Here is an 18,496-nt window from a genome sequence, read left to right as displayed (position 1 = left end):
CCAGGATTAACCAAACCATTTATGCTGTCATGTTTCTTTTGTTAACCGTTGAACACTTTCTTATTTGATATATTTATTCTTCTTCTTCTTTCCTCTGCACATGATTCTCGAGTCTCGACACAGCCACTAAATCTATCTCAAACGTAATTACAGAACAATGAACATTTTAAGAAACATGAACTAAAATAATTAATTAAAGAATACCGCGTTTCACACATTCCCAAAAAGTATCTTCTAAAAGTCTTTAATTAGCATCATTAAACATGAACTAAAATTCGCATGAGCACGTATTACAGACACTGCTTCTCTCCCAAACACAAATACAGGCCCGGCCCAGAGCACAAGCAGCATAAGCCACTGCTTAGGGCCCCAAGTCGTTTTTTGTATTTTTTCTTCCTAAAAATTTTGTATTATTTTAGTTGGGCTTTAACAATGGGGCACATTTTTCTCATTTTGAGTAGGGCCCCAAATGGGGATGTACCGGTCCTGACAAATACAGAACAACAATATTGAGAATTCGCAACTCTGCACTCAGATCCTAAGTTTTTCAATATTCAATTTCAAAAACTTATGTAGTGAGAGAGACCATGATTAGCGAGATCTAGAGAGGAGCAAGGAGAGCGAGGTGGAGCGAAAGAGCGGCACGGAATCAGAAATCTCCACAACTCCTCCTTCATCCTTAGGGCTCATTTGACAGACGAGGAAGGAGGAAGAAGAAGAATACAAGTAGTATAAGTGAGTTTGTGTTCAACTGTTAACAGAAGAAACATGACAGCATAAATGGTTTGGTTGATCATGGTTTTACCAGTGACCCGGGTTCGATCCTCATATTATGCATTTTTTACAGAAAAAATAAATTGCTCAAAACTACGTCGTTTTAATTTCAGTTAAAAATATACACGACTAAGCTATATTGTGGGTTGACCGTCACTTCGTGGTTACCTATGGGTTTTCAAGTTCGCAATTTAATACGCAAAAAAAATCATTTTCAAAGGTTTTTTTCGCACAAAACCCAAAGAATAAATGATATCATTATGGGAAATTGGTACACAAATTAATTCCTCCAAACGTCTATAAAAAGAAACCTAAGAGTTGTATCTTCTTTAGTCTCATATTTCAATTTTGTTTAGCATTTTGCAAATTATCTCGTCTTCAACTTTTTTTTTCTTAGTACATATAATAAAATGCAGAGTTCTGTTAAGATAGTGGATGGAAAGTCAACAAACAGCTTACAAGCCGATAGGTCCAAAACCATCAACCTCAAAGTCGACGAAGAGCCAACCCGTCGAAACATTGAACAAGACCCTCCTCATGGTGATGTCACGCAGGTTTCTAAAAAGACTGTGAGTGGAAAGAACACTATCAACATAGAGGTGGATTGCTCCAAAATCATCGACCTTAAGATCAGTGACGACCAAACCCGTCGAAATTCTCGATCAAACGTTCATAATGGTCAAATCATGCAGATTTTTGTAAGGATTTTTACAGGAAAGTTAATCCCCTTGAATTGTAAAGACGTCAACACCATCGAAAACGTCAGGGCTAAGATCCAGGATAAAGATGGCATTCCGCCGGACCAGCAGAGACTTATCTTTGGTCACAAACAGCTTGAGAATGGTTGGACATTGGCTGACTACAACATCAAGAAGGACTCGACCATTTACTTAATTCTACGTCTCTAAGACTGGTGGCGATGTTGGTGCTTACTGTTCTTCGTGTTTCTTTCGTAAGACCTATGCTAACTAGTGGAATTAGCACATAATCCTACTTCTTGTGACTTGCTTTTGTTAAAGTTTTCATATTTTTCCTGTCTTATCTTTCTAATTTAAGCGTCACTTCAGTTACTATTTGTGTTGAATTGTTTTAAATTATTGGTTGCTTTTCGTTCTCCTTCATTTCTTGTTAGGGTTGTAAAAGCAAACCCGAAGAACCTGTCAGCATCCCATAATCCCTTATATACTAAATCGCAAATCGCCTATCGAATCAAAATCTGCCACGTAATTACTATTTAATTTAAAAAAAAAAAATCAGTCAAAACTAGAAAACGCCTAGAACAAATATAATAACTACCTACTATTTTTCTTCTTCATCCACGATCTCTTATATTTCCATTTAAAACCGCTAATTCAAAATTAGCATAAATCATTCACTTTAAAATCCCGAGTTTTTCTCATCCAAAACCAATTGATTTCACGATCTCTAAAACCGTTCCGGCTCCTTCTATTATAAAACTCACCATGAACTTCATCTTTCCTACCTTCTCTTATGTAACTTTTTCTTCTATTCATGGATTCTAGGTAATTGCAGTTGTAGAGGTTTAGACACGTCTCTTTTTTCATCTCAATTCAATCTTCTATACATATTTTCATCCTAAATGTACGTGACCCTTTTTTGTAGGAAACATATCAAAACTTATACTTAAGTTTCCGTTCTATAAGAATCTAAGGAGAAAAGCTTGAACGTTTTCAGATATTCAACTTATAATGTTCAGGTGAGTTATGAAATTAGCACTATACATATGGATCTCAAACCATGTTCTAACAAGTAAAATTCATTTTGAATAGGAAAATACTTTACACTGATTGATAATTGATCCTTCATGCTTTGTCTGCAGCAGCCTCATGAAAAATAAAGCTTTAATTATGTTTGGTTTTTAATATAAAACCAGGTTATAACCTGATATGAAGTCATTGTTAAATCCATTCCGGAAGTGTATTTAATTTTTGTATATCAAAACAATATGCGATTAAAAATACACTTATAGGATATATATGTTCGTATTTATTTAGGTGTTCTGTTCCAACTTTAAATCTGAAAAGTACATAGTTGTATTGTATGTCTTATATTTAGGTGTGGTTTGTCATATTAGGAGGATTCCATCAGGAAGATTTGAGGAGCAATAGAGGAACAAGATACGTAAGCATGTATATCTTTTTACAATTTTTAATGCCATTTTGGATCTTGCTATATGTTTTGGTTTTTACTTAATCATCCCGAGTCATTATTAACTACAATGTGCATGTTGTGGTTGAGATAGATTTTGTCTCTGTTCTGCAACTATATGTGTTCCTATGGTTCATCTTCACTAAAGCTGGAAAGATAATATACAGTGAGAAAGGTAATGTTTCAAAGCCCATAACGTTCAAAAGAGGGATATTTATCACGGAGAATTTTTGTCATACTTAGAACATTTCTAACATATTTTCAGGCACTATGTTGGCAGTTGAGCTCTTAAAGAATCATGTCGTTCTTCTAACATAGAGCTGCAAACAACCTTTGAATGGAGTCCCTAATTCCCTAGATCAGATTTCTTGTCAATGTAAGTGTCAATTAAGAATACGCTTTGATATGTGTCAACTAAGAACAGATTTCTTTCATAAAGCCATTTTGATTCGAGTTTTTAATGGATGTTTGATGTTTGATGTCTCAATCATATCTTGTGTATAATTTATCATTTGTCAGTTAGAATTTAAAATTATAGCAGCATACTTTGGTAGTAAAGATCACATATTCTCAAACTAATGTGTAAAGTAGTTTAAATTACGTGTTACATGCTGATTTTTTTTTAAGGTCTTATTGTTTTGATTGGATTTGTAAAATTGTTTTTCTGACCTTTGATTTGTAAAATTGTTTACAGGGAGATTTTTAATGAAGCACTAGATTGAATTACTGGAAACAAGAAGGAAAGGACATAAATTGCTCATAAACATGTTAGGAATTAGAGAAAATACAAGAAAATCCTAAGAGCAAGAAAAAATGTAGTTAAGAAAGCTTCAAATTAGTATTTGCCTTGGACAAAGTAATTTATGTCAGTATTGAACTTAAAACGATCGAAAGTAATATTTATGTTTATTTTTATTTTATTCTGCTACGTTTTATATATGTAAATGATGTGTGTAATATATAGTTTTTTAACAGTTTATAAATTTAACTAATCAGTTTTTTTTGCAAGAAAAATTATTTCCGTGCTACGCACGGGGCCTAAACTAGTATAATTTGAATACCGAAGTAATTTTTTGCTGTATCTTTAAAACCATTGATGAGCAAAATATGGTTTACCAACATGCAAAAGAACGAAACATAGATATGCTCAGATAAAATATTCATCAGAGCTGCATGCCATGGAAAAGAGTATTACATAAATATGCTTAGATCAATTCATTTTTCTTTGCATATTCTAGAAGCCACATCATATTTTCAGTGATTTTGTATTTAACTTTTTGAGTCCAGAAAGAAAGAAAAAAAAAACTAATTTACCCTTCCAGTTCACCATCTCTTTAGCAATGTCATTAAAACTGAATTTCTCTAACCTAACGTCAAAGCAAACATCTTATTGATCTGAAGTAAGGTTGAAAAAATTAAGCTAAAAACATTTATCGACATTAATACGGTCTGTGTTACTTTTAAAATTGTTGGCAAGTAATTTGTAAAATATTGGATAAGGCACCGAAGAGGCATCAGTTTATTCACAACGGTCTCAAGACTACTTTTCCAAAAGGCAGTCAAAAGAATAAATGATATCATTATGGGAAATTGTTACACAAATAAATCCCTTCCTTTCCCCAAGCCCCAAACGTCTACAAAAGGAAGCCCTAATAAGAGTCCCAAGAGTAAACAATTCTTTAAAAAGAAAAAAAAACTCTAGTGAAAGTTAGATCTTCTGGTCTCAGAATTCGATTTTGTTTGGCATTTTGCAAATTATATTAATTTTTTTATCATTCATCTAGTAAAATGCATAGTTCTATTAAGATTGTGGATGGAAACACAACGATCTGCTTAGACGCCGATAGCTCTAAAACCATCAACCTCAAAATCGACGAAGCTCCAACACGTCCATACATTGGACACGACCTTCCTCATGGTAATGTCATGCAGATTTCGAAAAAGAGTGTGGATGGAAAGACCACTATCAACATAGAGGCGGATTGCTCCAAAATCATCAACCTTAAGATCAATGATGACCCTACCCGATCAGACGTTCGTAATGGTCAACTCATGCAGATTTTTGTGAAGACTTTGACAGGAAAGTTCATCTCCTTGAAATGTGAAGACGTTGACACCATAAAAAACGTGAAGGCCAAGATCCAGGGTAAAGAGGGCATTCCGGTGAACAAGCAGATGCTGATCTTTGCTAGCAAACAGCTTGAGGATGGTTGGACTTTGGCTGACTATAACATCAAGAAGGACTCGACCATTCACTTGATTCAGCGTCGTTAAGACTTGTGGAGATGCTGGTGCTTAATAGTGTTCGTGTTTCTCTCTTTTTTTTGTAAGACTTATGTTAACTAGTGTAGTTAACACACGCAAAAATCAAGACTTCTTGTGTCTTGTTTTTGTTAAAATTTTCATTTTCTTTTCTCTTTTCTGGTGGCGATGTTGGTGGTTGATGTTGTTCGTGTTTCTTGTCTTTTTTTTGTTAATGTTATGTATTTTTTATATTTTTTGGAAAGACCTACGTTCACTGGCGGAGTTAACAAATTAAAAATCAAGACATTTTGTGTCTTGTTTCTGTTAAAGTTTACGCTAGTTTTTTTTCTTGTCTTGGTTAATTTTCCCATCAATCTATATGGTGATTTTCTTCATTTAGTTCAAACCCAATCACACACCAATCCATTGGATATCTCGTGTGTCGTTGATGTCTTACCTCAGGGGCTCAGTGAAAGGACCCGACCCATTTTTTCGTAACATCAGTACGAGTCTGGCTTGACTTCCTCGATCAGACTTGGGTCATTTTCATATTTTTCTTTACTTAGAATTATTTCAGAGTGTTAGTTCTTTTTCACACAGTCAAGTAAAGAATAATACGATTTGAATAAATAATCTAAGGTTCTAGTTAACAAGTCAGTTTTCTATAGGCTATTACATGTTAAACTCGTCCTATATCTATCCAAACCCACCATCCTTCCTTCCTGCCTTTGTCTCGCGTTCAAGCTATGTCTTTACCCTTTCGGGTCTGGTCCTGATCTGCATCCAAACAAGGAGGCATAAGCAAACAGTATGCGTAGTGAGAGCGGTCCACTACAAAAAATATCGGCATTAGTAGCGTCGAGAATGTACTACCATATCGTTTTCGTAGCGTTTCCATGAACGCCGTGACAGCCGCAGCTATAATAGACCCCCCACTTATTATAGCGTTTTTCGTGTGCTATAATAAATAGACATATTATAGCGTTTATCGTCAGCTATAGATTAATTTTCTATAACATTTGATTCTTGCTATGATATAATTTTTCATAGCTTATTTTTAGTGTTATAAAATATTTTATAATGATGTAGATATAATGCTATAATTATAAATTAATTAATTAAAAATAAATAAATTAGTTGATGAAAATTAATTAAATTAATTGATTAAAATTAACTAATTAAAATTAATTAATTAAAATAATTGATTAGAATTAAATCAAAACTCAATTTACAAATAAAATTTCAATTTTATTTATTAATTATAATCTTTTTACAAATAAAATCAGTTTACACATTAAACCAAAACAACATTAAACCAAAATTGGTTTAATTGTAAACCAAAAAAATTAAACCTAGAAATCCCTAACTCTTTGCCCCTCAGCCTCCTTTGCCGTAGAGCTCCCACCTCTGCCACCTTTACCGGCTCCTTCACAATCGACTCCAGCACGTTCCGACTCCACTCCCTCTTCGACTCCGGCGCGTTCCGACTCTGGCAGGATATCTCCTTGGAATGGCATCGAGACAAAGACAAAGACTTTCTATGAGAATATCACCTTCACACCACGCTTGACGGGAGACATTGCTATGTCCCACCACTGCTTCTCCTTCCCTGCTTCTTAATAAATCAGTACACAAAACAAAAATTAATCACACATTTATAAGAACATGATGAGAACGTGAAGTTGAAATGTGTGGTGGTGAGGAGGTGAATACACACGGCAACAACAACGGTGGTGGTACAATAAACCCTAATCTCATGAACCAAACCGGATCCCTTGGACGTAATCCCTACCTCAAGGAAGATTATCATCAACAACAACATGATGATTCGAGAGATCTCGAAAAAAAAGAGAATGAAGAGGATTTGATTCCTCATAACAGAGATGGAGGGTATAGATTAAAAGTTATGAAAATTTGTGAGAGAATCAAAAGAAGAATCGTAAGAGAAGGAGAAATGATTTTTTTGTAGATCTAGAAAGAAAAATGAAAGATTCGTAGAGAATATTGTAAGAGAGAGAAAAGTGTTTCATCTTTGTGCATTTTTGTCCATTGGATTCACTTCTATCGACGGCTATTATTTTATAAGGCTTGATCCTCGCACTTAAACGTGACTGGCCGATATGTGTTGACCAATCAGATTGTTTTGTTGTTTTTTTTTTATTCTTTTTTTCTTGGAACACCATTTTTTCCTTTTCTATTTTGTGTGTTTAATATATAGAATATTTATGATAAAATTTTGAGAAAAAAATAAGATTTAGATTTCACAATTTAAATGTTAAAAATTAATCTTTAGAATTAAATTTATAGTTTTAAATTTTAAATTTTAAACTTTGTTATTGATATTGAGGTATATGAAATAGAGTTTAGGGTTTAAGTTGAAAATCAGAAATTAAAGTTTCGAAATAGATTTAAAGTTTACATTTAAGATTTTGAGTTAAAATGAAAATAAATAAATTTGGAGATTAGATTTATCATTCAGGGTTTAGAGTTTGGGGGATGATTGTTTAAAGTATATATTTAAAATATGAAATTAATCTTTTAAAAAATAGGATTTTAACTATTAAATGTTTTTATATATTGGATATAAGTTCTATTAGGTACATGGTTAAGATTTAGGATCAAGTATATGGTTTGAGTTTTTGAATATAATTGGAGTTTGGTTTTTAAATTTATATCATAGGTTTGAGGTTTGGGGTATTAGATGTAGGGGGTAGATTAAATATTTAGTGTTTGAGATTTAGAATTTAAATTTAAGATTATATTTTATAAATTATAAATTGCAAATTGCAAATTGATTTATAACTAAAACATATATTGCATTAAATTCATAATAGATACATCTTACATAGAATCTTTCCAAGTATTACACTGACATCAAACATTAGGGTTTAGGTTTAGGTTTTGTTTTTTTTTTTAAATTACATGTTGAAAATTTATATATTTTTTAAGTAATATGCTTTTGTTTTAGTTATAAATTTCTACAAATGTTCATTTTGAAGTTTATTGTAAGTGTTGGATGTTGGAATTTATGGTATGTTTAGGGTTTAGAACTTGAAGCAAAAAAAAATTTCTAGTTTATTATTAGTGTTAGATTTTAATTATATCATATTATTTGTTGGTATATTTGGATTTTATGATTAAATATTAAAAATTAAGGGTTTAGAGTATGATTAATAGTATTTTAGATATACATTTATATATCTTGTATGTTCTTGAATAATTAATAAACTAAACCATCTCAAGTGCTGCAGCGTGCACTAAAATATACATAAACCTCCCCAACGTGTAATACATTACTCCCATCCGTGAATCAGTTGTGAATGTTTAAGATTCCTAATGCTTATAAAAGATATTACATATAAGAACCAACTGCATGACATATTCAGCTAGAGTCTTTAGCCTTCTGGTTCTTCTCACTGTTGCAAACCCAATGTTCAAAGCAAACAGCTCACGTGTAGAAACACCACCAATCAACTCCAAGTTTCTTCAAAAACTCAAAGTTGACTCTCACTGTAGTTTCAACATTAAAAATTCAGGAACACTTTCAATAAAGAGAAACGAGCAAAGATAACATATATATGTACTTACTTCACCTCTTTATCCATAGCGACAGAGTTAGTACCATCTTCCAAGTTCCAATGCCCACTACTTGGTAGCAGCACCTGTAAGCAAGCGGGTTAATTAATCCAGTTCTTGAATAGAAAAGATAATATCATCCATAGAAATGAAACGAAACAGAGGCAGTGCTGCTCTAAGATTTCATTCATAGATTCACGCAAAGACACAAAGTAAAAGAAGAAATACAAATGCAGAGACTTAACCCCAGATACACACACTCCAAACCAAACATACACTACTCATGAAAAGAGCACTTAGAAGGCCAATGCAAAGCCCTGAAACCTCCTTGTCACTTGTCAAACCAGCTCGCTTTTTTCCTCGTATATAAACCTCTCCCTGAGAAATACCAAGCATTAGAGACAATCCAAGGCTACGGGAGAGAAAAAGGAAAGACTTGCACACCTTGTCTGGAGGAAGAAGAATCATCCTCATGCTCTAAATTTTTAAGCAAACCTCCTCCTCCTGACTTTGATAGACTCTGCAGATATCAAAATATTAGCCAACACTGTCAATTTGCAGAAAAAGGCAGCAACTTTGTGAAATTACAACGAATTTGGTGGCGGTGGAACAAGGTGATACTTCTTCTTGCTGTAACAATGGATTGGTGGGAAGAAGCATGGAAGTGTAAACTTGAACGAAGCAACAAAGGGGAAGATAAAGAAAAAATCATTATGGGTTTTGCGATCTTGAAGATTGGTACCGATTTGGAGAAACTGAACCACAAGAATCAACACTGATCAAAGGTTATGAACCCTAATTTCAGTGAGGAGTTGGCAGTGAGGAGAGAATCCTAGCAGCGGCGAAGCGGAAATCTCCAGTTGCAACACCGTAGTAATGGGGTTTCAGTCAATCCAAGCAACGTCGAAGCAGAGAAGGAAAAGGAAACGACTTTTTTTTGTCAAAGTTGAAGAAAGAAACCCAAATTAATTAGAGAAATAAGTTCGACTATGGAGGAGGAGAAAGATGAGAGAATAGTTTTTTTTCTATGAATTAGAATGAGTGATTTTTTTTTGTAAAGAAGAAATAAAAACTCTACCTAAATGGCACAAAAGCTAAAATTTTCGCTAAGTGTTTTGCCTCCAACATGACTTTTCCGCTATAGTGGTGATTTTTAGGCTTTATTAAGTGAAAATATCCGTAGCCCGTTTTTAATGCTACGATAGAGTTAGGATCCGGATTTTGACACTTTTAGTAGCAGTTCGTGAATTCGTGCTACCGCGAACTGCTACCAATACCTATATTTCTTGTAGTGGTCATTCCGTCCCACTCAGCCAAGTAAAGCAATCGAGTCAATCAGTCAATAAACGGACATGCATATCATCAGTCAGTTACTTAGCCGACACAATCGTTCCAAGCCAGCACGCCATCAGATTCAGTCAAGCCTTAGTAGGCCAATACGGCTCTAGGTGAATGATCTGATCCAGATGTGTCGATGGAAGGAACCGACTGCTCGGACCAAGCCAGAACTTGGCAGATAATTCGAATTAGACAAGCAATCAGTACATAGAATAATTCCTATCAATCAGACTATGATTCAGTACGATAGGCCACGGTCACGCACTCACCTTTGTCTTAGAGTCGGTTTGTTCTGTTTGATTCGGTCTCTTCTGACACCTCTTGAGCGGTTTCCGTCGGATCTACGAACGTTCAGACAGTCGGATTCACCCCACAGACGATCGTTCTTGACTTGGACTTGATCAATCCAGCCAAATATCAAAAACTCTCTCTTAATCGGACTTTTCTCTCTCTGAGTTTCTCTCTGGTTCTTTCTTCCCGTTTTTCGTACATAAATGGCGGAATAAGACAAATGAGACTATTAAAATGGGCAGTTGGGCGGTTTAGGCCCGAGAAACTGCCAAGATAACCATTCCCGCTTATTTTACACGTGGCTCTTAATCTGTAACCGCCACCCCGCGCTCCAAAGCGTTCCAGCGCGAGTTTTCCCCCTTTTCAGACTTTAACTGTTTCCGCCAGTTTTACTTAGACGAAACTCGAGCTAGAGCTGACTGATCCAGTCGACAACTCTAACTGCCTTGTCCCAATCAGACTGATACTACTAAATCAGCTCAGCTTCGCCGACAGTCTTAACCGCCTTGTCTGATTTCCGACAATCGCTGTCTAGCCGACCAGTTCAACCGTCTTGTCCGAATCCAACAACACTTGTCCGGATCCGATCATCGCTGTCCGAAAATTCCGCTTTGTCTGGATTTTCATCGAGTTGTCCGAACATCCTGAGTTCCACAAACCGAACAGCCTGTCCAATAACCCGAGCGTAAGACCGACTGATGGAGCTTTGTTTGGCTCAAAAACAGATCCGTTCTTAGCTTTAATCGGGTACATGGTTCCGCTCTAGTCACTACTAATCAGGCACCGATCCAAGTTCTCCCATCCACCCACGGAAAGTCCTTTGAACTCTGATCAGCTCTTTCTAGCATCATCCAATCCATTCAGTACGTTCTCACAGTTCGGCCAGTCAGTCCTCAGATCATCCTAACATCGATCTTCGGAACACGGTCGCTACAAGTTCTCCCCCACTTGGCTCAGACTCGTCCTCGAGTCTTTCTTCCTGAATCTTCCGTGAGTTTGTCAAACCACTTTGGAAACTCAGCTTTCATTCTCGCCTCTGGCTCCCAAGTCGTTTCTTCCTCTCCATCGCAGTCCCAAACGACTTGGATCATTTTGATATTCTTTCTGCCTTCAGGTTTGGTTTTTCTACCAATGATCCGAACTGGTCGTCCCTCCACAGTAAGGTTCTCTCTCAAGTCAGATGGTGGTTCAGGAACCACATTGTCTTGATTCCTTATGCATTTTCGTAGCAAAGATACATGGAAGACGTTATGGAACTGAGCCATCAATGAGGGCAGCTCCAGTTTGTAGGCGACCTTTCCAATCCTTTCCAGGATCTTGTACGGCCCCATGTATCTTGGACTCAGCTTGGCATTCTTTGAGGATCGGTCCTTGCCTTTGTAGGTGACGGTTTTGAGATATACCATGTCTCCTACTTCGAACTCAAGGTCTTTTCTGCGTCTGTCTGCATAACTCTTCTGTCAGTCCTGAGACTCTTTCATCTTCAGTTTCAAGACTCGGATTCTTTCAGTTGTCTCTTCTACAAAATCTCGGCCAAATATGTTGCGCTCCCCCACTTGGGTCCAGCATAGCGGTGTCCTACACGAACGTCCGTACAATGCCTCGTAAGGCGACATTCCAATGCTTGCATGATAGCTGTTGTTGTAAGAAAACTCTGCCAGATGCAAGTACTGAACCCATTTGTCTCCCCAATCTAGAACACAAGATCGCAGTAAGTCTTCAAGTGTTCGGATTGTCCTCTCTGACTGTCCATCCGCTTGCGGATGATATGCTGTACTCATATGGACCTTGGTCCCCATCGACTTCTGCATAGCTCTCCAGAAGGCCGAATAAAACTTGGAGTCTCGATCTGACACTATGCTTACCGGAACTTCATGAAGTCTGACGATCTGTTCCACGTATAACTTGGCTAACACCGCTGCATTGTCTGTTTTGTTGATAGCCAAGAAGTGTGCGGACTTGGTCAATCTGTCCACTATCACCCAGATAGCGTCCTTGCCATTCCTGATTGGCAAGCCAGTCACGAAGTCCATCGTGATCTTATCCCAAGGCCATTCTGGGATGGGTAAACTCCGAAGTAGTCCACTCGGAACTTGATTTTCTGCCTTAACCATTTGGCAGATTGGGCACCCAGCTACCCATTTTGCAACATCACGCTTCATTCCAACCCAATGATAGTATCTCTTCAAGTCTCGGTACATCTTATTGGCTCCTGGATGTATCGAAAACTTTGACTGATGTGCCTCCTTTAGGATCTCATCCCGCAATCCTTTGTCGTTAGGAACACACACTCGGCCATTAACCAGAATCGTCTCATTGTTTGAAGTCTGATACTCCATCTTCTCGTTCTTGGAAGCTTTGATCAGATCTTCATCCTTTTCCTGTGCAAGGCGAACTCGGGACAACAAATCCGCCTGATCCGCTGCACCAAGACCCAACGGTTCCAATTCGTCAGCCAAGGCAGCTAATCATAAGGTTCCAACCATGTGAACCAGTTCCTCCATGTCTTTCTCTGAAGTCGAAGCTACTCTCTTCCAGCTCAAGGCATCCGCGACCAGATTCGCCTTTCCCGGATGGTAGGCAATATCCAAGTCGTAATCCGCAACCAGCTCCATCCAACGCCTCTGTCTAAGGTTCAGCTCTGGTTGAGTTAAGATATACTTCAAGCTCTTATGGTCCGTGAAGACTTGGACCTTAGCACCATAGAGATAAGACCGCCATATCTTCAGCGCAAACACGACAACAGCCATTTCTAAGCCGTGTGTTGGATAGTTCCCTTCGTGTTTCCTTAGTTGTCTAGATGCATACGCGATCACTTTGCCTTGCTGCATCAATACGCACCCAAGTCCAACTTTGGATGCATCTGTGTACACCATGTATGGCTCGCTGTCCATAGGAAGAGCCAATACTGGAGTAGTCGTCAACATCTTCTTGAGTTTGCTGAAACTCACCTCACAGCCTTCTGTCCACACGAACTGAACATCTTTCCTGGCCAACTTTGTCAACGGTTGAGCCATGCTGGCAAATCCCTTAACAAACCGTCGGTAGTATCCAGCCAGTCCGAGAAAGCTCCTGATCTCTGTTGCGTTCCTTGGTCTGGGCCAGTCCGCAATGGCCTTGATCTTCTCTTGGTCCACGGATACTCCCTTGTTCGAGACCACGTGACTCAAGAAACCAATTTCTCTTTGCCAAAAGCTGCATTTGCTGAGCTTGGCGAACAACTTATGTTCCCGCAGCTTATCCAAAACCTTTCTCATATGGTCCTTGTGCTCTTCCTGATTCTTTGAGTAGATCAAGATGTCGTCTATGAAGACTATAACAAATTCATCCAGGTAATCTCTGAAAATGTTATTCATCATCTTCATAAAGGCTGCAGGGGCGTTGGTCAATCCGAAGGGCATGACCACAAACTCGTAGTGGTTGTATCTCGATCTGAAGGCTGTCTTACGGACATCCTCTTCAGCAATCGGAATCTAATGGTATCCCGAAGCTAAATCAATCTTGGAGAAACAAGTAGCACCTCGGAGTTGGTCCAATAACTCGTCTATCCTTGGAAGAGGGTACTTGTTCTTCACTGTGACTCTGTTAATCCCCCTGTAGTCAATGCATAGCCTGAAGCTACCATCTTTCTTCTTCACGAACAGAACCGGTGTGCCCCAAGGTGAACTGCTTGGGCGCAAAAACCCTTTCTCCATCAGTTCATCTAACTGTTTCTTAAGTTCTGCTATTCAGCCGGAGCCATCTGGTACGGAGCTTTCGAGATTGGCTTTGTGCCCAACTCAAGCTCAATCGTGAAAGGATCAGAACGGTCCGGTGGTAATCATGTCAAGGATTCAAACACGTCATCATACTCCTTTACAATCGGAATCCCTTCCAACTCAGCATCAGGTCCGACTTCCACAGTTGTGATTGCAGCCAGATAAGCCTCACATCCTTTTTCTAGCATTCTTTCTGCTTGAAGTGCTGAAATGATCATACTCCCATTGGTCGGTCTGACCCCTTGATAGACAAGCTTTCCATTGCCGATTTCGAACTGAACTCGGCCACGATGACAATCAAGATGTGCCTTATATTTACTCAGCTAATCCATTCCAAGGATCACATCGTATGATTTCACTGGGCAAACGACCAAGTCGGCTGGCATGTTCACTCCTCCGATCATCACAAAGACGTTTCGGATATTTCCTGAAGTGTACATGATCTGACCACCAGCCACCCGAACCAGTCTTACTTCTTCTTCTGGTTCTTTCTGGAATTCCCCAATTCCAATTATCTCGGGTTGCACAAAGCAGTGAGATGCACCGGAATCAAACAGAACATGGGTTGCCACTCCACCCATGACTAAAGTCCCTACATATTCACCCAGAACACTAAGGACCTACTCTACAAGCAAGCAATTTCACACAGAAATTCTTAAGGCAAAGGTGAGAGATAGGATGACTCACCAGTGATCGGACGAGACGTGCTTGGGTCCATTGACTCATCACCGATTGTGTACACCCGCGGCATGATGGCCTGCCTCTTTGCTACCAGCTGAGGCCCATCACTCGGACGCTTCCCAGCAGATTGCGCGTCCTTCGGGCACTGATTCTTGTCGCTTCGCCGCAGTTGTAGCACACACGTTCCCCAGCACCCTTGTTTTGGCTCTTCGGCCTTAGATCTTCCTCAAGGCAATCACGCACCTTGTGATCCACACTTCTGCAACGGTGACAAGCACCCGTAGCAGCACGGCAGACACCAGAGTGCATCTTCCCGCAAGTCGAACACGCACTGCGACCTGTTGCATTCGGCTTGCTGGAAGAGCCAGCCTTCACTGGCTTTTGATTCTTTCCCGCATGCTTACCAGGATGGACATGTGCCACTGTGCCAAACACCTTGGCTTCCTCACTGATTCCAGCTTCCTGTTCTGCGGCCTTTTCCACCAGTTCGGCCACAGTATCATAGTTGCGGATCTTACAACGAGTTCAGAGATCAACCCTGAGTCCGCGAATGAATTTGCGGACCAAGGAGATTTCCGACTCAGCCTCACGCCCAGCATACTTCTTGAGGCTGTTGAATTTCGCTTCATACTCCCTTACAGTCATAGATCCCTGTTCTAGTTTGAGAAAAGCTCCCTCGAGCTGGTCAAATGCTTTCGGCGGAAAATACTTCCCACGGAATTCGGTCTTAAAGTTGGCCCACGTGCAATGCTCAGCACCAATCCGAGCCGCTACACCTCGCCACCAGATGTGCGCATCACCGTCCAAGTAGTGGACAACAATGTCCTTCTTGTAAGCAAGAGGACAACGGATCGACTTAAAGTTCCGCCATATCCTGTCAATCCATTGATCTGCTTCCTTTGGTTTGGAACCATCCGAAAAGAACTTTGTTCCCAGTTTCTGCATGTGGTCTATAACCTTGAGGTAAGACAGATTCCTAACAATGTGTGCTTCTTCTCCATCAGGCACCACGTTCTCCACTTCCTCCGCAACAGGTGGAGCCACTGGAGGTGCCGCCGCAGCAGGCAATCTTGCCAAGACTTGCACCAACATAGCCAAAACGGCTTCCAATCCCACCGGAGCAGCATCAGCTCCAGCAGCAGCTCCAGCAGCAGCACCAGCCGCAGCAGCATTGTTCAAATTCGCTGCATTCTGAGCAGCATTACGAGCCTCTTCCGTACCAGCTTCTTTCCTGGCCACGTTGCTCGCAGACCCCTCAGCGGTCTCATTCACAGTCCTTCTTGTGTTACGGTTACTTTTTGCCATCTGCAACAAGATCACAGGCAAGTTAGTCAAAACTAACTTGGGATCAGGACTCGGAACACAAAATTTACAGCGAGACGTCAGGCTTGGAAGGATGGTTTACCCCAATAACCCACTATACTTAGATTGTCCTAGATCTCGACTCCGCTCTGATACCACTTGAAAGGACCGACCCATTTTTTCGTAACATCAGTACGAGTCTGGCTCGACTTCCTCGATCAGACTTGGGTCATTTTTATATTTTTCCTTACTTAGAATTATTTCAGAGTGTTAGTTCTTTTTCAGACAGTCAAGTAAAGCATAATACGATTTGAATAGATAATCTGAGGTTCGAGTTAACAAGTCAGTTCACTATAGGCTATTACATGTTTAACTCGTCCTATATCTACCCAAACCCACCATCCTTCCTTCCTGCATTTGTCTCGCGTTCAAGCTATGTCTTTACCCTTTCGGGTCTGGTCCTGATCTGCATCCAAACAAGGAGGCATAAGCAAACAGTATGCTTAGTGAGAGCGGTCATTCCGTCCCACTCAGCCAAGTAAAGCAATCGAGTCAATCAGTCAATAAACGGACATGCTTATCATCAGTCAGTTACTTAGCCGACCCAATCGTTCCAAGCCAGCGCGCCATCAGATTCAGTCAAGCCTTAGCAGGCCAATACGGCTCTAGGCGCATGATCTGATCCAGATGCGTCGATGGAAGGAACCGACTGCTCGGACCAAGCCAGAACTTAGCAGATAATTCGAATTAGACAAGCAATCAGTACATAGAACAATTCCTATCAATCAGACTACGATTCAGTACGATAGGCCACGGTCACGGACTCACCTTTGTCTTAGAGTCGGTTTGTTCTGTTTGATTTGGTCTCTTCTGACACCTCTTGAGCGGTTTCCGTTGGATCTTCGAACGTTCAGACAGTCGGATTCACCCCACAGACGATCGTTCTTGACTCGGACTTGATCAATCCAGCCAAATATCGAAAACTCTCTCTTAATCGGACTTTTCTCTCTCTGAGTTTCTCTCTGAGTTTCTCTCTGGTTCTTTCTTCCCATTTTCCGAAAATAAATGGCGGAATAAGACAAAGGAGACGATTAAAATGGGCAGTTGGGCGGTTTAGGCCCGAGAAACTGCCAAGTTAACCATTCCTGCTTATTTTACACGTGACTCTTAATCCGTAACCGCCACCCCGCGCTCCAAAGCGTTCCAGCGCGAGTTTTTTCCCTTTTCGGACTTTAACTGTTCCCGCCAGTTTTACTTAGACGAAACTCGAGCTAGAGCTGACAGATACAGTCGACAACTCTAACCGCCTTGTCCCAATCATACTGATACTACTAAATCAGCTCATCTCATCTTAGCCGACAGTCTTAACCGCCTTGTCTGATTTCCGACAATCGTTGTCTAGCCGACTAGTTCAACCGTCTTCTCCGAATCCAACAACACTTGTCCGGATCCGACCATCGCTGTCTGAAAATTCCGCTTTGTCTGGATTTTCATCAAGTTGTCCGAACATCTTGAGTTCCACAAACCGAACGGCCTGTCCAATAACCCGAGCGTAAGACCGACTGATGGAGCTTTGTTTGGCTCAAAACAAAATCTGTTCCTAGCTTTAATCGGGTACATGGTTCCGCTCTAGTCGCTACTAATCAGGCGCCGATCCAAGTTCTCCCATCCACCCACGGAAAGTCCTTCGAACTCTGATCAGCTATTTCTAGCATCATCCAATCCATTCAGTACGTTCTCACAGTTCGGCCAGTCAGTCCTCAGATCATCCTAACATCGATTTTTGAAACACGGTCGCTACACTCAGCCCCATCATAGTGTCATCTACGTGGTTAGCTTAGCTTCTTTGACGAATAGAGCAGAGTTGTTGTTGATAAACGCAGAAGAGATGTCCGGAGTAATTGGAACTTATCACTCCATCCAAACGCGCGCGTTGAGTTACTACCCCTGGTCTAAGCTAAAATACTGATGACACCCATCACCACCAAACTGACTGTTGTTGTATTTACATTTAATTAGTTTAAGTTATTGGGCATTTAAATTGGAGGGCTTTTAACGTATACTAGATGATAACCCGCGCGCATGCGCGGAGTGAGTTTTTAAACTAATGTTTGTTCATAAAATGATTTTAACATTTTACAAAACTACAATCTTTATCGATTGTAAAATGACGAATACAAATGTTGGTTTCTTAAATGTATCATTGTTGTTGAAGAGTTAACGTATTGCAGCTCATCTTAATTATTTTTACGACTTTATATGCACAAAAGGAAATTAAGTTTTATGGATGACACAAATCACCAAAACCAGATAGGCAACATCGATTGTAGAATGACGAAAGGGGATTAGGTTTTCTGCTTTCG

General features: G+C 39.6%; 2 protein-coding genes across 5 annotated transcripts; both read left to right on the top strand.

The window, feature by feature from the left end:
- The first annotated feature begins 1,184 nt into the window (after positions 1-1,184).
- On the top strand, positions 1,185-1,682 carry LOC111203608 (polyubiquitin-like). Its single transcript, XM_022697514.2, has one exon. It carries the CDS (start codon positions 1,185-1,187, stop codon positions 1,680-1,682), a length of 498 nt encoding a protein of 165 aa, XP_022553235.1.
- Positions 1,683-2,256: 574 nt separating this feature from the next.
- On the top strand, positions 2,257-9,014 carry LOC106436458 (polyubiquitin-like). 4 transcript variants are annotated; one of them, XM_048760505.1, is made up of 6 exons: positions 2,257-2,297; positions 2,398-2,491; positions 2,870-2,916; positions 3,038-3,118; positions 3,209-3,319; positions 3,638-9,014. In XM_048760505.1, the coding sequence occupies exon 6, from the start codon at positions 4,732-4,734 to the stop codon at positions 5,215-5,217; it is 486 nt and encodes a 161-aa protein (XP_048616462.1). In that variant the 5' UTR covers positions 2,257-2,297; positions 2,398-2,491; positions 2,870-2,916; positions 3,038-3,118; positions 3,209-3,319; positions 3,638-4,731; the 3' UTR covers positions 5,218-9,014. The 4 variants fall into 4 exon arrangements, with proteins under 4 accessions (XP_048616462.1, XP_048616463.1, XP_048616464.1 ...); XM_048760506.1 differs by having other exon boundaries at positions 2,870-2,924; XM_048760507.1 differs by having other exon boundaries at positions 2,270-2,297; positions 2,851-2,916.
- Positions 9,015-18,496: the final 9,482 nt, after the last annotated feature.

Source organism: Brassica napus, chromosome C6, assembly GCF_020379485.1.
Source record: "Brassica napus cultivar Da-Ae chromosome C6, Da-Ae, whole genome shotgun sequence".
NCBI lineage: Eukaryota > Viridiplantae > Streptophyta > Magnoliopsida > Brassicales > Brassicaceae > Brassica > Brassica napus.
The sequence above is the reverse complement of the archived record's forward strand: the minus strand, read 5'-3'. Positions and strand labels throughout refer to the sequence as shown.

Excerpts from the sequence above, each read along its gene's own strand:
- LOC111203608 (XM_022697514.2), top strand. The coding sequence starts at position 1,185 with ATGCAGAGTTCTGTTAAGATAGTGGATGGAAAGTCAACAAACAGCTTA.
- LOC106436458 (XM_048760505.1), top strand. The coding sequence starts at position 4,732 with ATGCATAGTTCTATTAAGATTGTGGATGGAAACACAACGATCTGCTTA.